Source organism: Euwallacea fornicatus, chromosome 4, assembly GCF_040115645.1.
Source record: "Euwallacea fornicatus isolate EFF26 chromosome 4, ASM4011564v1, whole genome shotgun sequence".
NCBI lineage: Eukaryota > Metazoa > Arthropoda > Insecta > Coleoptera > Curculionidae > Euwallacea > Euwallacea fornicatus.
In genome coordinates, this window is record NC_089544.1 from 2,123,607 (window position 1) to 2,141,967 (window position 18,361).

Consider the following 18,361-nt stretch of genomic DNA (forward strand, 5'->3'; position numbering starts at 1 on the left):
CCCGAATCTTTGACTTTAGATGTCACATCGAGTTCGAAGTTGCTCCTGAAACTTCGACTTCAGATGTCATACGCAACTCCATTTTGTTTCAAGAACTTTTGACTCCAGATGTCACACCAAGTTCGAAATTTTTCCCGAATATTCGGGTCCAAATGTCATGCGCATCTTTAGCTTTTTTTAAAAGAATTTTGGACTCTAGATGTCATACCAATTTCTAAGTTGTTTTCGAATCTTCAACTCCAGATCTCTTGCCCAGCTCCATTTCGCTTTATGAATTTGTGACTCTAGATGTTATACCCAGTTCAGAGTAAAGTCTTAATAGCTTGAAGCTTCATTGATGGGTAGGAAGAGGGTCAGATGAGTCGTCAAGGAGCTGAACGGATTTGGAATTAATGCAACTATGTGCGAGCACGAGGCCGATGAAAAAGTCTTCTTTGCTACTACTACTACCATTCTTCCGGGAAATCTTCAGATCGTGATTTCACTAAAACACTGTTTCAAAATTTCGAATATAGACGAGGTTCCGTTCCGTCTATTTTCTCATATTGGCAAAGGAAGGAAGCGTCCCACACGCTATTCCTTTCATATGCTCCTCGCACACATCCATGTGTCGCATTCCATTAAATCAAATCAGTAACCACCATCAGGTATTAAACCACGAATTATCGCACCCAGAAAGGAAGAACAATTACGTAATATAACTTAAAGGCACGGAAGCATGCAGTTGTAATGATGTTCTTGCACTCGTGTGATAATACCTAACAGCTGAAACGTTGAGCACCATTTCCTTGCAGATCTTACGGGGATCATTGTAATTTGCTGCTCTTTTAGAATCTAATGGGCACTAAACACGAAAGGAAAAGTGCAGCTAAATTAAATGTTTTCAGAAAAGGAGACGTACGTAAACGTTGATGATTAAATATGAGAGTGTTTGAAGGCGAATTTACAAGGAGAGAAAGTCGGTATTAGGAAGTCAGATTTTACGAAAAATCTATAAACTAAACTCTTTTTGCCAATAATTCAAATTCGAATTCGCTGGGGCGCCCATCCACTAAAAAATCTCGGATTTGCTGCAGTCTGCAGCGACCCGGAACTGTCCCCAGGGGATAAATCGTCAGTGTCGCGGGGCCTGGGGCTGTCAATTGCTGTTATGCCCGAAGATTGTTGTTCCTCCTGAGTGGCGCCCCTCATGCGACCCTTTTCTTTAACCATCGCAGACATGGCATTGCTGCAACTGTCCCACTTTGTCGCGTCTTCCGTTGATGAGGTACGTTGGAGTTAGGTAGTCCAAGTATTATTTTTAATCTGCTTCGCCGTTTTTTAAATAACGGAAATTGCAAAATGTTGGGTTTTGAGGTATCGACGAATCCGCAGATCCCGGAATTCCGTATTCTGTGAGGGTAGTTCTTGAGGCTACCGAGTCCGCTGAGTGCCTAGATTAGATAGAAGTTCGGGTGCTCATGTTTGCACAACGTATCGGTTGGTGGGCGAACAACCTCGTATAGGTCTAAGCCAAGGATCAATCTCTCGGTTCACTGCCCCTCGTACGCCCTTTTCCGGAGAGTAGTTTGCTTAGCTTCCCGTCTACCACCCACGGTGACCCGGAGGAGGGCGCTTCTCCAGGAGGGGACCGATCGAACTTAAGCCAATAAAAACTCCGCATGTAGTAACTATATAATATATTCTCTCGAAAGGACACTTACATAACTTCGGCTAATTATTTTAATATAGTTTCTTTGGGATTATATTAATATAAATTAAGATAAATTATCATTAAAAAACACTAAAATATGCAATTTTTATTGCTATTATGCTAAGAATTAAAAGTATAAAACAAATCTCACCTCACTGACTCGTACTACTGATCAAAACTTACGCAAATGGCGAAATACTCGTTTCATCACAATATGGATGATATTTAATTGTGAGGGACACATTCCCACGGCCAGTGAAATGGAAACCTATGAAAAATTCAAAGGAAGCTGATACGCGTTCCATCCCCTGGATTTCATGCTAAAACTCTTCGACTTCAATTTAAATATACTTGAAAGTTCTACTGAAATTTTCCTGATCAGCAATAGTACGACCCTACATCTTCTAAATCAAGGTATTATGCCACTCCTTCAAGGTATGCAGTGGTTGAGTTATTCCGACCATTCAATGCCCCGTAGCTCTGGCTGTAGTTCCCCAGTAGTAAGTTTATGGATTCCCTTTCAGGCCAGGCCTGACTCTTGTAGCTGTTGCACGCGATCAAGCTGTTCATGGCTGGAGGCCTGCTCTTCTCGATCGATATTCCATTCCCAATTGATGCAAGACTGAAAAAACGACTCTGTACATCTCTCAATATTAATCTAATGCTGAGCACTACTTAAACCAAAAAGCTGGCGCGAGTCAATCTATCATACCTTCTTAAATTATCTACGCTCTGCGAAAGGGATCGTTGACTGTGCTCCAAGTCACCATTGGACAGTTTATCGTCTTTCAGTTCAATGTAAGCCGAAGGTTGTCTGAACACCCATATGAATACTATCGTGATCACCCCTACCATGAGATGAATGGCAACAATGAACATTGAAGCGTTCCTAAAGCCGACTGTATCGTATAAGATTCCGGCTATGGAGGGTCCGATGAAAGCCCCCAGCGCAAAAGAGCTTGTCCAGAGGCCCGACACTAGAGCGTAAGTTTCCAAGTCGTTGGGGAACCCGTAGAGCCTATAGGTGGTCCGATTTTCTAAGATTTAAATATCCTTCGTATGGTACTTACACTGCAGTCTTAAGGGCGTCACCGAACGAGGCCACAAGCTGTGCTCCCATTCCTAATCCGTGGAGGACCAGGCCAATTATTGTGATCCAAAATATCCTAAATTGATGGGTAAGGACACAAATATTCCTTGTTGGGATAAAGACGCTTACGTGGGCAGTGGTATAAAAGGTGCCGGCCCGATCAAACAGAACCCAGCAGCGACCAAAAGCGACCCGATGGCAGTGACAACTTTGGGGATGCCCAAATTGTCGCAAATCCAGCCCCACAAGGGGGTGGTCACGGCATATACTCCCCCGTTGATTACGAACATTAAGCCTAAGATCACCGGTGATAATTTGAACAGCCGTAGATGGGGCTCCAGGGTCGCCTGCAAGAAGCTTATGGAAGTACTTGTCACGATAATACTGGCAGTGGCCAAGAGAACTCCCGGTATCTTCAAGATTTTAAATACAGAAGCTGGAACAAATTAAACGTTTTAACGGCGAAAAGGAAGATGCGACGGTGGTACTTACGTCCCTTTTCCTTGTCGGTACCTGCATCGTGTTTGGGCAGCACGAAAGCGGTGAGGATGGCAGAGGCGAAGAGCATAGAACCCATTACTGCGAAAGGCAGCGTGTAACCTCCTAACTGGAATAGAGCTCCGCCTACTGTAGGACCCACGATTAGCCCTAAACCGAAGAACGTCTCCAAGGAGGCCTGAAATTTTGAACTATTATTGTTGTTGGGAAGTTTCATGATATTTATCATGTAGAACTCTTAATAGTGCACAGGATACAGAAGGTAGCTCCTGAACATGGGTGAAACGCATAATTAATTAATTCCTTAACCGTAAAAATAAATCGTAATTAATTACAAGTGTAATTATAATTTAAATTGAATTTTAATTATAATTAAAGATGAAATTATAATTGTAATTAAAGATAAAATTATAGTTGTAATTGGGGCATTAATTATAATTATAATTAATCATACGAAAATAGCTCTACTTACGAATGTTGTGGCAACTTTATCCGGGAACTCTTTGGCTATGATCGCGAAGCTGGCTGTCAGAAATGCGGCGTTTCCCATGGCCTCAACAATTCTTATCACAAAACTTAAAATTATGAAAGACAATCGTTCTTCGACTTTGTCTAGAAAGCTGGAATACGGTTTTTGTCAAAAAAACTGGTATACGGGACGTTTCATTTGTACATGTCGACGTAATATCTTTGACATTGACACATGTCACTTTCTTTTTCGTGCGATATTTTTTTTCCTACGAGCATGCAGTTTACCACACGCATGCGCTAAAAGTTTTTACCCTTTGCAAAGTAACATGTACCAGTGTTAAAAATCTTCGTTAGGAACATTAAGCCGTGAGCATTTACATGCTTCTTAGTGTACCTTTGAGAATAACGGCTTTACTACACGAAATATTCTATTAGACCAACTGAAGACGAGACAGACGCTCAGAAAAATATTGTACCTAACATGTGCGACACTTTCACTTTAACTCCGCCTCGCGTCGTTCGGTCAACTGCACTCAGCGTGCTGTAGAATGGCACGTGTTGTACATTGTTAGGTAACGTTACCGAACAACGCGAAGCGAACCTCGGTCAGCGATCGCGTGCGGTAAAGGCACGTGTGAGGTGCAACAGTATTTCCACGAGCGGATGTGTGATGACTCCATCATGTTTGGAAAGATCAATTAAATATGTCGTATGGTAAATTGCAAACGGAAGTCTCTTACCCAAATAAAATGGCGCAGATTCCTGTCGTGTAGATTCCTCCATTGAAGGTGTACTTTGGACCTATTTTGTTGAGATGTTGTCCGTAGAGGGGACTCACGATGAAAACTACGAACTCAAAGATACCGAACACTAAACCATATTCCGTGGCTGTACATCCTTTTTTTTCAGCCTAAAACCGATTTATCTCGAGTTAGGAAATAGGGAAAGTTGGGAATAGAAATCGGCTCGAGTTTGTACAAGTAAAAAAAGGGATAAAAGTACGAAAATTTGGGGGTGGGGGAGGAACGGGGGGAAATCTGTGAGGCATTTGAAACCGTATTGAATTTTGAACAAGTAATTCATTATGAATAATCTTTAGTAATTGTAAATTTAACACAAATTACTTAATAAAGATTCATTACATTGAATAAATATTTATTAGATCATTTGTGTTAATAATTTAATCATTAACACAAATTATACAGGGTGTTTCATAAACATAGCGATAAACTTTCCGGGGATGTAGAGCTCATAGAAATAAATATTTAAATCGAACAAAGCCAAGTTCCAAATCGCTTCCTTTCCAAAACACAGAGTGTTTTTTTGTCAATTTTTCCAAAATATTTCAAAAACGGTCTAGAATAAAGACATGGAATTAGGGACACTTTCTGGCGGGATAAATGTGCATCTCCTGGAGTAGACGGAATATTTCCACCTGCACCAGCGGCGCACGCGCGACCATTCAATGGAATGTTTCTAATGAAATTTTTTTTTTTTAATACCAATATATATTTTCAGATGCTCCGTCAGATCTTACTCAGAAAAGCTTCTTAGTGTTTCGTTGCTCAAGTAGCCATTTGCAAGGTAAAAAATAATATCTCGCTCCTGTGCCTAACGAAAAACTGGTATAGGTTTCCCAGTACGTTTTTTTTGGGGGGGGGAGAAATTAATTTAATTTTCTTTTAGCAGAGTTAGAAGACACGAAAACAAACATGCATAAAACACCCCTCATGACAAGATAATACTCATCTCTCCAAGATTGGTTGCGTTAAATTTTAACCCATTTAGCCATGTAGAAACGTTCGGTCGGCGCACGGACGCCAGTGGTGAAGGTGAAAATATTCTGTTTGGTCCTGAACATGCGCATTTATCCCGCCAAGGCGTGTCTCTGATACGTTGTCCTCATCTCAGGCAATTTTTGAAATATTAAAAAAAAATTAATAAAAAATTAAACACACTGTATCTTAGAAATGCAGTGACTCCAGATCTCACTTTATGGGATCTAAACATAGGTTTTTATGCGATTCGCATCCGCGGAAAGTTTGCCGGTATGTTCATAAAACACCCAGTACATTTCGTCTGATGCAGTGAACGGTGTCCATCTCCAGTGCTTAACAGGCTCCATTTTCGTTAGATTTTTTAAGTGAGGAAAGAATAGTTCATTAATTATTGTTTAATTTACTCTAATTCGGAGTGTTATTTATGATAAATATGTAGTTTGAATTGACTTTAACTTGAACTTAAAGCAATTAAATGTGTTTTTATTCACGCATTTTAATCTGTCTATACAGATTTATCGTCGAAGCTGGACTTGTTTTAAATTTGTCAGCGAACAAGCTATCGGTAGAAATGGACAAAAAATAAATAATATTATTCTCTTTTTTTAACAGTTTTATAATACTGCACGACAATTGCTTACTTGGAGGATGGATTTATCATAAGTGGGAAACGTGTGCTACAAAGGCTTTGGGGAGTTGGGTCTCGGCCGCATAGTTACAGTTCTAAGGACTAAACACGAAGCACAAATTTAATGAAGTAATCCAGTTGAAAAATGGCGAAAAACTGTTGAGGACACGACATATTTGTTTATTTGTGGCTTATACGCGGACAAAAATTTTGTTTTTCGAGGAAAATCATACATACCACTGCAGGATAAAAAGGGGCCTGTAACGAGCAAACCAATCCACTACAAAAGTTCGCAGTCCCCGCAACCAGCAAAGTCAGAACTTGCCCTTTGGTCAATTTCATAAAAAACTTCCCCATTTTGTCACTAACTCAACAAAAACTCAATTTGCTCTGTGGATCTCACAAATTATTTCAAACTAGCTAGAGACGCCAACGCTTTATTCGTCCTTTGAACCTCCAATCATTGTGCCTTTTGGTTTTTTCTTCAGAAATTCTTTGCATAGAAGTACGACAGCTCCATCAAAATTAAGTAGTTTAGGTATAGATATTTCCTTACTTCCATTTTCAGAATTTATCGAATCGCGAAATGAAAATTTTTTTAAAAATTGTTTTACTGCGCAATAATGTTAAGTATTAACAAAAACTCAAGATAATCTCATTTCACAGACATCACAGAGGATACAAAAATAATTGGAACTACAGGAAGTTTACCAGCACTAGTTTGAAAGGTTATTAAAATACGCATCCAAAGGTCCTTACTTTATCAACACGCGTAAATATTTAGTAATTAAGTTTAGACAAGATAGTAGGAACAATCAACAAGCAAATTTTTGGATTTTAATTGTATTTTGACGAGACGAAACAGCGATAAAAAAATTGTGAAAGCAGTGAAACCCTGGACAAATTGAGGAAACTTGGATCATCAACGGTGGTAATGATTTTTTGTTTTTTTAATACCCGACCTTGGCAAGACCACGCTCACCAAAAGCCCCTCTGAGACTTCGTTCATTAAACCTGTTTTTTGCCGCTCAAGAGGAAAAAAAATAGTACGAGATTCGCGACCCGCGAGGCTCGCGTCCGCTGCAACGCTCGTTACTTCGCCGCTCGACTTGCAAACTCGGACCGGTGCGACAATGAGCTGCTTTATGAAACTAGTTTACGAAATTCGTTTTTTAATAGACCAGCTTCGAGCTCGTTTATTGCCTGATATTTAAATATGATTTATGCTGTTTGCTGACCTTATCGATGGAGGAACGATATTGTCCGAAACCATCAAGCTTCTCAATGCACACAATGCAGGGTGATCAAAAAAGCTGTTTAAAATTTTGACCTGCAACTCGAACAGCGTTTAAGCCACTTTCAAATGAAGACTCGCCGATACCTCGTTTTTTCTCGTTGGAAAAATTCATTTCGAAAACTCGTGCACGTTTGATAATTCCTCGATTTGAAAAATTCTCAACGAAGCTTTAATTTATATCGGATTTTGACTATTTCTCGCGACAGCTGTCGCTTTTGAGATATGGCACAAATATACTTATTTTATTATGTACAGGGTGTTCCTTGGTGATGTGCGGATATTTTAAGGTGGGATTCTACATGAGATGATAATGCTAGTTTGTCACATAAACTATGTTTCCGAAAAGCTCCGTTTCGACATTACAGGACTGCAAATTTTTAGGGAAAAAAATGTGAATTAATGAATGTTTCCGAAACCGTTAAAGATATTTCAATGAAATTTGTTATGCAGACTCAGTTTCTAAGAGGGCCTTAGTTGCAATAAAAATATACACTTCACTGCAATGTTATTCAAAACTATTTTAATACAACAAATAAAACAATAGAAAATTTAACACATGGATTGACATGGTAATGAAATATGAACTATAACTAACAAGAAACAAAAAAAACACAATTTTTAGAAGAAATGTTGAAAATGACCCTCTTCACTTGACATGCAGGCTTCTGCCCTTGTTCTCATCGACTTGTGCACTGTTTCCAATATTTCCAGAGTATTTCGTATTCTCTGACATGCTACATCTATTCTCCATTTCGTCCTTTTACAGCATTAATGGGCATATCGTAAACATGCATATTGTGTGAAGGGGGTCATTTTCGACACTTGTTGTAAAACTCGTTTTTGTTTCTTGTGAGTTCTAATTCATATTTCGTTACAATGTTAATCCATAACGAGTCAAATTTTCTATTATTATATTTGTCGTATTAGAATAATTTTGAATAAATTTGCATTGAACCGCATATTTTAATTGCAATTAAGGCCCCTTTATAAACTGTCTTTAAATACCAAATTTCATTAAAATATCTCGAACGGTTTCGGAAATATTCATTAAGTTCCACTTTTTCCCTAAAACTTTGCAGCCCGCTATTTTCGCAACGGAGCATTTTGGAACATAATTTACATTACAAACTATCATTATTTTGTCATATAGAAACCCACCTTGAAATCCACACATCATTAAGGAACAGTCTGTATATCAAACATGGAGAAAACGAGCCGTGTTTCCACGGGCAAATTTTTATATAGAAACTCGTCCATTAACGATCTGGATTAATGTATGATGTTCGATTAAGGCATGATTTTGACTTCGTGAATGATTTCGTAGCTCCACAACTGACATCTGTAGCTTCAATTTCTGACACGCGCAATGACGCAATAACAAGACTGTAGTCAGGGAGTTGATGGTCTGAATTGACTTTTTTTAAATTATTATATATTTTATTTATTAATTCCCTAATTAATAAATAATAATACTGATGGTTAAAAATCCTTCCATTGTTATTTTCACAGGTGTTGCATCGCTTCAATACTAAAATTGGAGGTTTTCACATTCAACGCCCATCGATAATATCGAGAGCTTCCTCGACCGCTTCTCTAACAGCTTCTACTGATTCATATTTTTTTTCTGTAAATTTCGTTTTTATTGTTCCCCATAAAAATAAATCCAAAACAGAAAGATCTGGCGATCGAGGAGGCCGTGCGAGTGACCGACCCATAAGTGTCGAAAAACTTAAAAAATAAACTGAAAAACGTAAACTCTTTGACGTAAATGATGCGAGCCGTCAATGTCAAACATGTAATAAATCAATATGTACGATCTCACGGCCAACTGTCTTAAAGTTGCAATATCGGGCCGAAAAAAAAGACTGTCAGCCGCCATTTTGAGAATTAACTTTCTGGTTATTTGTGTCATTTTAACGATAAAAAACATGTACTTTTTTAAAACTACCTTCTACTATGCTTTCCATAAAAACGAAGTTTATTTTGTCATTTTTGTCAAAATATTAATTAAAATTTAAATTAAAACATAAATTAAAAAATAGTAAATTATGTAATGTTTCAAAAATCACGGGTGTCAGAATAAAGGTGGTAGCTCTATCCTTTTCGGGGAAAAACTATCTACATTGTTCGTGTTTAAATAATTTCTCCAGAACCAATAATTGCACGGCTAGATCGGTTAAAAGAAATTAATAAAATGTGGTTTTTGCTAAATATTCAGTAAACTCCACGCTTTTTCAAAAACCAAAAGTGGCTTTAAATTAGTCCCCTAGAGCTGAAAGTCTTTCCACTTTTAAACGGCTTCCCGACCCTACTAGTTTCCGAGATTCCTTCACTATAAAAACTCACCCTGTATAACAAAGAGTGAAAATTATGTTTTCTCGCCTACGTTCGCATAGTTTATTTTTCTGTTTTCACTGAAAAATCACTCTCTAAAGTTTAGCAAATGCATTTGTGGACATCCTGTATAAAAACCGTAGATTTTTTTAAACCGAGTTGAGAGAGGATTTGTAGTTCGCATCAGGAGTAGCGAGGGATATACAGGGTGTAACATTGCGTATATACCTTCCAACTGAAAAATACTCACCTCTTGGGGATAAAAAGGGGCCTGCAGCGACACGCAAATAGCATTGCAGAAATCTGCAATTCCAATAACGACTAAGGTCAACCATTGTCTTTTCGAAAAACCCATCATGATCACTGTCCACTATAAATTAACAATACTCCAGGTGTTTCCGAAATTTGGTGCAAATTCTCTACTAGTGAGCACCTTATTCTGTTCACAGCGACAGATACGCGTAAAAATATGATAGCTTCATGTGTATCAAATAATTAATGAACAAATATTTTCTCACTACCATGCTGACCACATCTCGAGTCAAAATAATGTTCTTGATAAATCTGGTGTGTGTGAGTATAAAGCAACGTAATTCATCCTGATTCTGGAAAAGCACAGTGCACAAACAATACTAAAATTTTAGAAGAGACGTTGTAACATCTCGTGAAGCCTGCTCTACATTGATTATTACTTATTGGTTGAGAAATGATATTTTTGAATAATGGCATTGACGAGACTTGGAAGGAGTGCTATGTGTCTCAGGGGCAAAGGTTTGATGATATGGCGACATTTAAACGTTTATTTCAGGCTTTGATAAATTACGTTTCTACCGAGAACCGAGATGTTTTCGTCGGGTTACCGGAAGAAATTAAGGAATTTAAATAGGCAGTCGTTAGGCTCTAATTTCTCCATTGTGCGTTATAATTAAAGCCACAAAAATATTTGATAAGGAAAGACAAAAAAGAGCGATTCAGATAATAATAATAGGAACGGATGAAAGAAACAACAAACAAATTCGACTTTAGCATTGGCCCAACGTTAGATGGTCCCGAGATAAAGCTCGGGACTCCATTTGATGCTCTAGCCGCAAGACTGTATTATTCGTAGTCACATGCTGCACGCATTACACGAATTTCATAAACAATTTTAATCAATTTGATAATAATTTTATCTATACATTTTTACAGTTTGTATGATTTTTACACACAATATGTCCTGTTTGCTCTTGCGACCATGTTGCGTTCTTTGATAAACTTGTAAAAACCCAGAAATAATGAAGACTTTCGAAAATATGTTTTAACTCGTGTATAACATTTTATTCAATAATAATAATAATATTAATATTGCCCTCTATTGAAAGAAACGTATACGTGTACGTTACATAACCGACTTAAAATTTTGTCCGTATATATACAAAATATTTTCCAAATTGGATTACCTAAACTTCTTTTGGCAAAAACTGTAACTATGTAGAGGTAATGATATATTTCGTAACATATGGAAAAAACATCGGCATATTTAGCTTTGATAAGCTCGAAAATCTTAACGGAAAATATATAGAACCATTTCTCCACCATCCTGTCAAGAATATTTGTTTTCCGTGCTACTTGTTAAGGAACGGACAGATTCAACTAAACTTACCTCACATAAAAATTATTTCTTTTCATTCTATAAGGAGTAAAATAATTTTCAATTCTGTAAATTCTGACAATGAACAATACATTTCACAGTTTTACATCTACAGATTTGAAATTGCTTCCAGGGCGAGGACGAGCCTGAGAATCTGGCACAAAGAACCTAAAACCACTCGTTGACAGTTAACTGACGCTTTAATGTAATGACCTTTTCAACTGACATGTTGATACGAGACTGTAAAGGATTTGACAGCCCGTCAAACAATCATGGGAAGTGTGTTCCTAGCAGAGAGACGAGTCACATATAAAAGGGGTTTATTAATGAATAATTTTGTGTGCTATAAAGCAACATATTAATACTCAGCCCGGGCGAAAATACATTAAAACTCATTAAAAAAATACATTTATTTCCTTAATTTCAAAACACAGATATTTCAATAATACTATTTAAACGTCTAATGTTCGCCATCCTGTCAAGTATCTGGCGAAAATCTTTCCTACAATATTTTTTTTATAAGACCGAGTATTCAGAAATGTTTCCCTCACCTGAAATTTAAAAAATCAGAATTTTATTAGTTAAGCTCGATTTTACAGGGTGATTCCATTTCGCAACTCCCCATTGCAAACTCGGACACCGTAAGGGATACAAGGCCGATTGAATTGTGGTGAAGGTGCGAAACTAGACAGTCAGCACAATGTCATTTTGAGAATTAATTTGGGATGATTTCTGAGATATCCACGAAAAACAACTTTTGCAAAAGCTTTTTTCAATCTTATTTGACTAGATGTCAATTAAATACAAAATGGTGTAGTTATAACTTCAATCATCACCTTTACCAAACTGTTTTTTAATACGAATGCAGGTTTTTTAAATAATTTTTGAAACTTATGACGTTCGAACTTGATTCCGCTGATACGATTGCCTGTTCAAGCGGCCTTGTCCAGATGATTTTACAATTAATTGTAATTTTTGCATAGGATAAAAAGGGGTGTATGTTTGCTTGATGAGTCATGATCTGAGCTCATTTAAAGAGCTAGAACAATTCACTACCTAGTTGATAGTATGTGTAGCTTCAGATGACTAAAGCGCCTCCAATGAAAGTGTTCTAAGAAATGATATTTCGATTATTAAGGCGACTGCATATAAATAGTTATTTTCTTCGTATTGAAAGTCTAAAAGCTCAGCTGTTCTGCAGCTCATATCAACTTCACAAAAGAAATTTTAAGCAAGCCAAAAAGACTCAATAAAGTGCACTACCCCGGTGGATAGTAATGCGGATCTTTGGACAATCTATAGCCTTATAATCTAAAATTCTTAACTTTAAGCATCAGGTAGCCACACTTTTAATGGTAATTGTACGAAAGCACTGTTGAGGAAGCTCTTAAAATGTCTAGCTAAGGACAGTCTAGCTGCCGGCTTCATTTCGTTGATAATTTCTTCTGAATTTGTGTTAAGGAAGTTATTCATGGCTTCACCTAAAAATAGTCATGAAGGATCTTATCACCTGCGATAGAGAAATTATTCATATAATGATGATTTGTTTTTGATGCACAATCCATGTCTATCGGTTATATCCAATTTGCTTTGTGACCCAACATGGTATTGTTGATTTAGGATTTTCGATAGTCGAACAAAAACCATTTTTAATGTCCTCGAAATGATTGTTTGCACTGATACTATTCATCTGCGATGGTTCTCCTTACCTATTACGTTGCCATGGTTGATTATATCCCTGATCCTAAATCTGCTTTTCTTCAGTTTGAAATCCACCAACATCTTATCTATTTTCATATATCTGACATTGTCTTTTACGAATTCCGTTCCGAAAATCTTAGCTGCAGCATCAATATCCACTAAAAGAGAAAGCCACGATGTTATTTGTTATCGATTCCATTGGCTGAAGGACTTACGAAATATAGCCCAAAAGTCGCCCTTCGAGCGTACGGGGAAGAGAAGAACATTTCCATTCACGTCGTATTTTCCTCTTATGTCCATTCTTGGAAATTTGAATCCGATTTCTATTACGTAGTTATCGACATTTGCTCTAAAAGATAAGATTAAGTGTAGAGCAGCTTATTAGACCACAACCGCTAATTATACACAGGTGCTTCGCAAGCATAACGCTAAGCTCTTAGGAGCTCCTATTTAAAACAGCGTCACTCCTTGCTTTGCCGTCCTACAAAGATTTCCTTAAGTGTTCTTTAAGCGCGGAAAAATGAATCTCCAGATAATTCTACCCTGTCTCATTTTTTGTCTCCATAAATATTTCATACTGCCCAGGCAGATTTGTGGGCCCTGCGCCGATTCGCGGCCGGTAAATCGAGTATTACTATACCCGATACTGTAATATTGTTGCTAAGCAACTCGGGCTCTAATAGGAGATCTGTAGTTAGAAAAACTGTAGCGATTGCGGCAAGTATTCTCCTAAATTAACAATCTTCTCTTACTGTGAACCTAATGGGCACTATTTTTGGGTTTAAAATAACTTAAAATATTGCAATGCTCGCTTTTCGCACGAAAACAGTCAAATGTGTTTAAAAAAATTGTAAATATCTTGATAGAAACGTTGGGATGGTGAATGTAGATAAAAAGAGCGTTCGCCATATTTTCAAGAAACTACGCTAAGATTCAATATAACATTTGAAGTGATGGTAGCGTCGGCAAAAGCATCGTTTCCATTAAAAACGGAGCCACAGACCAATGGGAAGCCGTTATTATCGAAACAACCAGAGCTTTATGTCCCCGTCAAATTGACGGCAGGTGGTAAGTGGATCTGTTAAAAACCTTTGAAAGCTAAATTTATAGTAATGGAATGCACCCTCCTGAACCTCTCTCAGAAAACTTACTCAATTTTTTCCACAGTGTAATTCTGGGCTCCATTGGCTGTAACATTATAAAATGATGCTTTGACTTTTAAGGGCCCTTGTCCATTTTCGATTATTATCTTCTCTAATTTAAATGGATCGATGCTGGGAACATTAAGGTCTGTTAGTCCGTTCACCAAGTACGGTCTGAGATGATTGAAGGTCCGTTGCAGACATTTGTTGAGATTGGGGTCTGCTTTGTAGCAGGGAATGATGTACTCAGCTGCAAGGAAACAAATTTTTAATATATCTGTAGGTTTGGAAATTGTTAATAGAAGCTTAATGTTTCTGTCAAAGTGGAAACAAAAGATTGCCACTGGTTCATGAGTTTTCATGGTAACAAGGCTCCAGCTTTTTTTTATGGTACGACCCAGATGCGGTCACTCAAACGTTTCCCTATTCGATCTAAAACAATCGTTCTTCTAGGAAATCACCTGACGATTACCAAACTCCTTTCTTTCAAATTTAGGTCGTTTCACGACCTACTGAAATATCTATGTTAAATAGCAAACGTAACATGCTACAAGCACCGCACAATGTAAAATTTGCCTGCAAGAAACCGTGTTGTCCTCATTCACCCGTGTGTTACGTAAATTGACGCGCTTGTGTAACACAAATTGAATTGGTCGATTTTGATTTCCGCGTTGTGATGGAGATGCCATTTCTTAATGGAGGATTTTGCCTAGACGTTAAAGCGACCTTTCGAAGCTGAATAAGAATTGCTGCAGTGAGGACTAATGGCCCTTTATGCCTGCAGGGCCGTCGCACATCCAAGTGCAAATGTCTTTACAGTAGTTTCTAGTAATGTACTCAGCAGATTGCTACGTATTGTCCCTCTTGCGTAAAAACTTCTTTGGATTTCGGAGCTCTTCTTTTTGATTTTTTTTTCTGGAATTGCTCCACTTAAGATTAAATTGGGTAAATGTGAAAAAGTCTCCGCCGGAATTTTAACATACAAACACAAAAATCTTCGAAAAGCTGCGCAGAAACCACGTCTGCTTCAGCCTTGAAGCCGCAAAGTTTACAATTTCGCGCCTGCGTCAGGCAGAAACAGTCGTGATTGGGCGTCATTTTGGCATTTCAATGCCACCATCGACGCTCTGACTTGTAGAGGGAGAACACCCATCGACGTTCTGACAAATAGAAAAGCTTTATTACTCTTTCGAGATTCGAGAATTTATATATTAAATATTTGCACTTTGAATTAGGTCGCCTTGTATACGGACTTTCTCTAGGATTTTTTGAAGAAATAAGAGATTTTTTTTCCGAACTTTAGAAGTACTTATTTTTGTTTTGTCGCGTGATCACCCCCATTCTGATATTTTGGTCAGAGAGATGCCAATCGCTCCAACCTCTGCGCGACAGTAATACTAGACAATCATTACCAAACGGATCTTGCAGTCTCCTGTGGACTGCAAAAAATCTGACTAATTCAAGCTTCTCTTAAGGTAGTTATGGTTCCTGTGTGTTCCTACTCTATTTTCAACATTTCATGCCCGCACTATATCTCTTCAACCTACAGTTAAAATACTACTTCCTCGCTTAAATCACTACGAGCCATCTTACTTTCTTGCGACTGACGATGTAGCGTTACATAACGATCATGTAACCTTCGGTGGGTCAATGTCGAGTTGAAACAGAGGAAAGTGAGATGAAACCTCTTTACCTAGATATCATACGAGTGCTCTACAAAGTGTCACAACACGTTTTCTTACGGTGATTCCCATTGTCCAATTGAATTAGGCGTAGTTTTATGTATAATGTGTAGCGTTACGTATATTTATGTATTACGTGATATTTATCGCCGGCAGTACAACGTAAAAAGGTAATAGATGATTTTGCTTTGACTGCAAGTGGAGAGAAATACCAGTGGAATTGCCAAAGAAATCGTGAAATGGCGTAATGCGCAGTTCCAAATATCCTCCTAAGAGCTATTGCAAAAGTCCTATTGGTATACTGAGAGGTATACTCTCTTCGACAATGGAATCAAATTTGAAAGGTCAATACAAATATCACCGGGGCATTATTGCACATCGTTCGTTTATGAGCAGTTTTATGCAACTTTTAGCAGAACATTGAGCTACTCTAGGGCAAGAAGGAGATCCATAACTTAGGTTACGTGGGAAGAGAAATTGCGTTAGACTTCAATAAATTGATTCCGAATACGTGGAAAAGACTTCACTCCTCTTATTAGTTAATTAAACAACAACTAGTTCAGCCACCGTTTATTCACGAGAAGAATTACGGAGCCACAAGGAGCGGAGGGTGGTCCAACTTCTGCAAGCGACTAAACGAGTTTTAGTCAGGAGTTTCATATAAAATGTTATTAATTTCATGGGAAAGTGCGATTAATTAAATTTCTGTGTTGTTATAAGTGGAAAATTTTGGAAAATAAAACGTACTACTAATTGTCTCGGTGGACCAATTTTCTGTATTCATTGCTGAATAAAATATTAATTAGAGCGTGGCTGTGCATTGAATAATTGACTTTTATAATGTGGAAATTCAGTAATGCAACCATTGAATCAAGCCACCCTTCATTCATGAGAAGAAAATGGGTCTACGAGGGTTGGAGCAGCCTTTCCTCGGGCGAGTATCATACAAAATCTTATTAAATTTTTAACATATTTTAAACGTTTTTAAAATATATTAAAAACACTTTAGAGACATTCAACACGCCCAATTTGCGAGCTTTTCAACCGAATCGACTAGTCGAAAGAGAACTTTTGTCCCTTTTTCAAAATTCCTGTACACTGTAAACACCTGAGCAACCCACGAACATTAAGAAATTAAATATTTTATTACAATTAAATAAAGACTCGGAGTAAATAAACATCACCCAGTGTCTCCACACTAAGCTGCTTTGGGTGGCAAAGCTTCCCTTAAAAATCATATTTATAATTTGCGATTTGGTAGCTGCTCTCTATGAGGGACTGCTAGCTCCCCGATTAATAGCTTTTTTAAGACGAATTAACCCTTCCGGGGTGCAAATGCCCGCCAAAGTGTTCCGTAAACGATACTGTTAAAGACCGTTTACCACCCCTGCATCCCCCCGATAATAATAACTTTTCCCTCGCCTCCGCGTCTTTTTAGGTCAAATCAACAATTAAAGTACCTACCTGTGCATGTTTTGTTACAAAGAGAAAATGTAAGTAATACTTGCGTGATACAATGAACGAGTTTAGCCGCTTGCGCAACTATAATAGCAATTAATATAGAAAAAAAAATGAAATTCACTTTTGTTGCTAAATTTGAGATGATGGAAATTACCGGAGTCAAGTACTTACGCGTTTGGAATTCAGGTTCCTTCTTGCCGCCTTCCTGGTGCTCAGCCAATGTTCGACATTGAAGAGAAAATAACACTACTAAGACTATTCTCATTTTACACTCTATTACTATGTCTAGACGACACAACTAAAATAACTAGATTGCAGTTCTTCTACAGCCCGAATGATATCTGTCGGCCTACAGGAGGAGAAATATCGCACATGATGCTATGGGTAGAACTTTGGAGAAAGCATTTGCCGGCTTACCTATATTATGTGGGGCTTACACGTGGAGAAGGGGGGTCCCGATATTTATGTGAAATTTTGTTAATATGATATTTTGAAGCCTTATGAGTTATGAATTAAGTATTGCACCCACGATGAAATCAGATATAATTGTGTGCGGAGAATTTTGCAATCAGGATATTTGCTTTGCATAACGGTTGTAGGGACCTGTAATTTTGAGTTATATCACTTAGCCTTAACATATTTAAGGCGATTTAGATGTAGGCTTAGATGTAATAGTAAAGGCATGTGAAACAGATTCAAGTGGTAGATGTTGCTGTAAGGGGGGTCCGATTTTAGTAGGTTTCGGGAGAAGAATAAAGGCGCTTTGAAATTTTGGCCAAGTGCGAAAAGCGGAAAACTGGCATGTGAAAAGAGTTCAATACACCTCAGATAATTGGCCAAAAAAATTAACAAGGACAAAGTCTTGCGTTAGCTCAGTCTCCACCTTCAGTTCATTTTATTTTTGAAGACAACCGCTCCATTAAAGACTAAAAAAGAGCAATAAAGCCTATTTCACA

At 37.8% G+C, this 18,361-nt stretch overlaps 2 protein-coding genes across 3 annotated transcripts; both read right to left on the bottom strand.

Moving 5' to 3' along the window:
• Positions 1 to 1,664: 1,664 nt before the first annotated feature.
• Positions 1,665 to 10,491, bottom strand: LOC136350865 (MFS-type transporter SLC18B1-like). 2 transcript variants are annotated; one of them, XM_066302997.1, is made up of 8 exons: positions 10,040 to 10,491; positions 4,493 to 4,662; positions 3,754 to 3,901; positions 3,276 to 3,459; positions 2,913 to 3,219; positions 2,764 to 2,859; positions 2,406 to 2,711; positions 1,665 to 2,315 (listed from the first exon to the last, which is right to left on the bottom strand). In XM_066302997.1, the coding sequence occupies exons 1-8, from the start codon at positions 10,145 to 10,147 to the stop codon at positions 2,111 to 2,113; spliced, it is 1,524 nt and encodes a 507-aa protein (XP_066159094.1). In that variant the 5' UTR covers positions 10,148 to 10,491; the 3' UTR covers positions 1,665 to 2,110. The 2 variants fall into 2 exon arrangements, with proteins under 2 accessions (XP_066159094.1, XP_066159093.1); XM_066302996.1 differs by lacking the exon at positions 10,040 to 10,491 and adding an exon at positions 6,396 to 6,841.
• Positions 10,492 to 11,860: 1,369 nt separating this feature from the next.
• On the bottom strand, positions 11,861 to 17,810 carry LOC136350882 (protein takeout-like). The gene is made up of 5 exons (XM_066303019.1): positions 17,577 to 17,810; positions 14,272 to 14,512; positions 13,336 to 13,469; positions 13,129 to 13,278; positions 11,861 to 12,900 (listed from the first exon to the last, which is right to left on the bottom strand). The coding sequence occupies exons 1-5, from the start codon at positions 17,668 to 17,670 to the stop codon at positions 12,746 to 12,748; spliced, it is 774 nt and encodes a 257-aa protein (XP_066159116.1). The 5' UTR covers positions 17,671 to 17,810; the 3' UTR covers positions 11,861 to 12,745.
• Between the last annotated feature and the right edge of the window lie 551 nt (positions 17,811 to 18,361).

Coding starts and splice junctions, on each gene's coding strand:
- LOC136350865 (XM_066302996.1), bottom strand. CDS start 6,515: ATGGGGAAGTTTTTTATGAAATTGACCAAAGGGCAAGTTCTGACTTTG. Junction 3,460..3,753: donor ATAAAGTTGCCACAACATTC/GTAAGTAGAGCT, acceptor TCAAAATTTCAG/GCCTCCTTGGAGACGTTCTT. Junction 2,712..2,763: donor GACGCCCTTAAGACTGCAGT/GTAAGTACCATA, acceptor GACCACCTATAG/GCTCTACGGGTTCCCCAACG.
- LOC136350882 (XM_066303019.1), bottom strand. CDS start 17,670: ATGAGAATAGTCTTAGTAGTGTTATTTTCTCTTCAATGTCGAACATTG. Junction 13,470..14,271: donor TACACTGTGGAAAAAATTGA/GTAAGTTTTCTG, acceptor CTTATCTTTTAG/AGCAAATGTCGATAACTACG. Junction 13,279..13,335: donor CGACTTTTGGGCTATATTTC/GTAAGTCCTTCA, acceptor TTTCTCTTTTAG/TGGATATTGATGCTGCAGCT.